The sequence below is a fragment of the Zootoca vivipara genome, chromosome 6, assembly GCF_965207765.1.
Source record: "Zootoca vivipara chromosome 6, rZooViv2.hap1.1, whole genome shotgun sequence".
Lineage (NCBI taxonomy): Eukaryota > Metazoa > Chordata > Lepidosauria > Squamata > Lacertidae > Zootoca > Zootoca vivipara.
The window spans coordinates 59827474-59832193 of record NC_142589.1 but is presented as its reverse complement, the minus strand read 5'-3'; the positions used below and the strand labels follow the sequence as shown (position 1 = coordinate 59832193).

General features: G+C 42.9%; 1 protein-coding gene across 17 annotated transcripts in view; it reads right to left on the bottom strand.

The window, feature by feature from the left end:
• Positions 1–4459, bottom strand: part of SRRM1 (serine and arginine repetitive matrix 1) — a 27512-nt gene extending 23053 nt beyond the window's left edge. For all 17 annotated transcript variants that reach the window (XM_088672307.1, XM_088672312.1, XM_088672315.1 and 14 more), the window contains exon 1: positions 4416–4459. Coding sequence is in view for 12 of the 17 variants with exons in the window: in XM_035118186.3 (XP_034974077.1) it covers positions 4416–4436 (21 nt within the window). In the remaining 5 variants the exon portion in view is untranslated. The remainder of the gene's footprint in view (positions 1–4415) is intronic.
• Between the last annotated feature and the right edge of the window lie 261 nt (positions 4460–4720).

Here is a 4720-nt window from a genome sequence, read left to right as displayed (position 1 = left end):
AGCGCCTGTGCGCAGATCGCTTCTGCGCATCCAAAGCCGCGGAACCCGGATGTAAACACTTCCGGGTCCGCGGCGGTCGCTCGCTGAGGTAGGTGTAAACCGAGGTTTGACTGTACTGCATTCAGAAACCTGTTAATGGACCAATTCACTATGACAGAAAGCTGACCAAAAAGAGAAATCCCATTATCACTGGGCCTTATCCCCCTTGCACCATATGTTCTGACAGTATCCATGTCCTATTCCTATTTCCTATTGGGATCACATACACCCTTTAAAGTGTACAAAGATATAGAGCAAAATCCAGTATTATTCATAGTTTTATTAGATGTCCACTGATTTCAATGGGTCTCTTCACTCATGGTTCATTTCAAAATGCCTCGTTAAACATTAGAAAATAGATTTTACTGATATCACATTTTTAAAAAAGAATTGGCACTGGGTACTTTCCCATTCATTATAATAGGATCCCTTAGTAAGTAAAATGCAATTTAAAAAAAACAAACTAAAGGGGATGAGGAAAGAGATGAAAAACCACAATACAACTGACCAATGCTAATAAGTATGTACATGGAATATGAAGCGGTTCAGCCTTTACAAGTATTTCTAATAACTGCTACGATTTACAGCAACCCCAATGATTTGTTGGGTGGGAGGGTTAAAAACTGAGTTTTGTATCCAATGTTAGTCATACGGTACACAGAGCCATTTAAATTAATGGATATCTTAGGTCAGTTCATGTCAATGAATCTACACTCAGCAAAACTGGTTACAACCACAGTCCAGTATTTTGCAGACCACAGAAGCTAACAATACTTGCATGTATGTCTTTAAAAGCTATATGCAGAACAGATAACTGTTGAAAAACTCTAATTCAAAGAGTAGATGTTTTATTACAATGTGGTTAGATAACATAAAAGCTGGATGCTTATTATTACCTCTTGGAACAAAGCCACTATATTACCAGGTGCTCTGGTATGTTACTCTATGATTAGCAAAACATATCTCAGACTAGGACATAAGGATTAATCGTTCACCAGTGACCATCTAGGTACCATGCAAATATTTTGTGTAATGCTAGATGTGCTTCAACCTTCCTTTTAACATTCTGGGTTTGCTTGAAATGCCAAACACAACAGGTCATAACATCCTGTACAATCAGAAGATCAATTACAGCAGCAGAAAAATCCAAGGATAAAAAAAGATATTGGGCACAACACCAAATAGGCATGGTTTCCAAAATTTCAAGGAAGCTCTTTATCAAACAAAATATTTAATATTAATGAAACTTGATTGGAAAGCTTACAGTAGCTGGATTGGTGAGGAAGCTTTTCATTCACAAAATGTGCTCAATAAATGTGCTCAAAAACATGTTACCTTCTGGGACTTTTTGGAATGTGTTTTCTGTTTAAAAATGAATGTTGTGCGTGCTCAAAGACTTTAAAGATACTGTACAGGCTGTACCGTTCACATAAGTTATTCTTTAGAACTTAATGGGCATCCTAGCCCTAAGTGTGTGTTACCACTATCATGCTTTTAGAAAGCAAGAGCTATTTTCCTGATTCCTTGTGTTATGATTTCCACTTTTTGTCCACAAAGTCTGGGACTCTGTGTGGAGTTTCTTTTCAAAGGAAAAAGTACAAAGCATATTCACAATTCCTTTATTTTATGTCCCAAGCATATTCACAATTCCTTTATTTTATGAATGAAATACTCTCTCACCAGTGCAGTTACTGTGTAAATATAGTTATCTATCTATTTAATAGGAGAGACTATATTTTATAACTTATCTGTGAGGGGGGAAACTGTGGATACAGCTACAGAGCAATAGGTACCTGGCAACAAGGTCCATGCATGTGTGACTCCTGTAGAACTTGAAAGTAACCACTATCAAATGACCCCATGGTGCACTAAAAGATCGACTGCCACTTACGAGAACACTGTTGTGTAATACTGTATTTGATTATGGCCAAAGAATCAGTGGTCAAGTACCTGGTCAGTTTGACAATATTTGATCAGACAACTGACTGACTCCTCAAACCTAGCACCAGAATGCCTTTAACGCCTCAAAATATAGAATAAAAAAGTTTACTAGTAGAGACCAAAATTCTCTCCCCTAACACCATCTAAGGGCAGTGCAAGAATATCACAAAGTCCAAAAAGAGTCAGTGAACAGTGTCGGCCTAGGGACTGGGAATCAGGGATAAAATTCCAACTCGGCCATGAAATTCACTGGCTGACCTTGGGCCTGTCACTATCTCTCAGCCTAAGTTGAGCTCACAGGGTTGTTGTAAGGATAAATGAACAGAGCCACACATGCCGCCTTGAGCTCCGTGGAATAAAGGCAGGATATAAATATAATAATCATTATGACAATGCTGATGGTGTAGTACTGTATCAGAGCCTCTATAATACTGTATCAGAGCCTCTGATGATGTAGTATCAGAGCCTCTATGTACTGTACTACGTATACACTACCTTAGAATCATTTTTTACTCTAGTTTACCATGCTGGGGAGCAGGCACCAGTGCAGGTTTAACATCATTCAAGTTTGTCCAGAAACTCATGCTGCCTTTACTACAGGTTGGTAGCCTAACATTCTGCAACAGGACTGCTGTTATAGCCTAAGGCTAGTGTTTTCAAAAGTTTCTGGAGACTTTAATTAAATTTCTTCATTTTTGTAAATGTTTATACAGTATACTGCTTTTCATCATATCAGATTTCAGGGTAGCGAAACTTCAGAAGATTGGAATTTTTCTATAATAATATCAGTCACTACTGACATGCTCCTGAAATTCAACTGCATGGAAGTGGTTCCACATTCAAAGGCTCTACTCTGCAATCAACCTGATATTGGAAGACTCCCCTCAAATCTGAAAACAACTGATTTGGGTGCATATTACACAAACATTCCACTGCTAACCAAAAAGACAAAAACTAAAGCAAAAAAGTTTACCCCACACATGTGTATGCTTAATTGTGTTTTGTCTGCTCTCTTGCAGCACAGGAATAACAGAAAAGGCACTCATCTGCTGCTGCATAGTGGAATTATCACTTGGATCTTAAAAAATGGACTTGCATTTTTACTCCTGAATCAGTATTAGGGATTTCCTGACTAAATGTGTTAAAGTAGTGTTTTGTTACCAAAGTACTGTACTTGTGTTTGTTAACAGAGTTCTGCACAGGACATTTACAGATATCTCTTTCACTTCAAATAATTTTTGGCCCTATTTCTACCATCCCCATTTAGATGCATGGGTTTTCAATAAGCTCATGGAAATTAGGTACAGTATGTGGATGTACATATCTGTGTGCAAGACGCATCGACTCCAAGAAGTATGATTAGCATAGACTACAGAGCAGGGATTTAGATTCAGGTAGGTAGCCGTGTTGGTCTCTAAGGTGCTACTGGACAATTATTTTTATATATTTCAAGAGCAGGGATGAGGAACCTGTGGCGCTACAAATGTTATCAGACTGTAATTCCCATCAACCTCTGCTAGCATGGTCAATGGTCAAAAACGGTGGGAGCTGGAATCCAGCAACATCTGGAAGGCCGCTTGTTCTGCACTGCTAGTCCAGAGCAAAAAAATGTACACATTCGTATACTGTACATAAATGTATGCAATGGTTTCCATATCTATCTTAAATCTCCCTATTCATGAGTCTAACAAAACAAGTTCTATCTAGTCCGCAAATATAAAAGTGCATAAAGAGCAAAGGCAACTTCCCAAGAAGAAAAAGCCCTCCAAGATCGACTAAAGAAAAGCAGGGTGGGCATTGGGCGGGGAGGAAGGAGATGAGGGAGGTAAACGAGGGAATAGGCTGGATATTGAGGCTTCAGAAACGTATTGACCAACCGTTCATATCAGAATGAAAGGGACGATTCGTCCTCAAAGCTATTAATGGAGGAAGGGACGGTTATTAATATTACTTGAGAACTAAACCTAGGGTGCATGTGGGATGAATTAATTTAAAAGGTGTGGGGAGGCCCAGGCGCCTCAAGGCCCTTCGCTTCCTCCTTTCTGTCGGCGGGCTATGGTTTCGCGGCAGCGGGAGACAAAAAGGAAAAGCCACCAGAAGAACGACGGCTTCGGGGGCGGTGAGGAGGAATAAAGAGGCAGATAGAATGGACAAAAAAGGGGGTGCAGCGCGTGAGGAGGAAGAATCCTCCCTGCGTTCGCCCCCTCCCCTCGCGTTTCTGCCTCGCGCTGGAAAGCAGCCGCGCGCCGCCGCCATTTTCTCCGCCTCGGCTCTACACACGGGGAGGGGAAGAGAAAGGGCCGGCCTGGCTCGCGTCAGGCGGGGGTCCGGGGACAGAGGACACTGGCGACCCCCTACGCCGTCCTCCCTCCAGCCGCCGCCTCTTCCCCGTCCCTCCCGCCGCCGTTGCTTTCCACCCCGGCCTTAGCACTTACGCGGAAGAATCCCGCGTCCATCTTGACTCCTCCTGCCTGGCCGCAGAGAGCGCTGCTCCGTCTCCCGACATGCACCGCGCGACAGAAGCGCGAGAGCCCGTCCTTCGCCGCTTAACCCCCTCTCGCCCCCACCTTCCTCCTCTGGCTTAGTGAATCATGCTCCTTGCCGTCGCCGATCTCGTCACTTCGCGCGGGAATCAGGGGAAGGAAAGCGGTGGGTTGGCGGAGTCCCGTGACGCCTTTAGGGGAAAAAGAGGCGGGCCCGGGGGCGGGGAAAGCGAGGGAGAAAGAGAGAGACGGGCAGC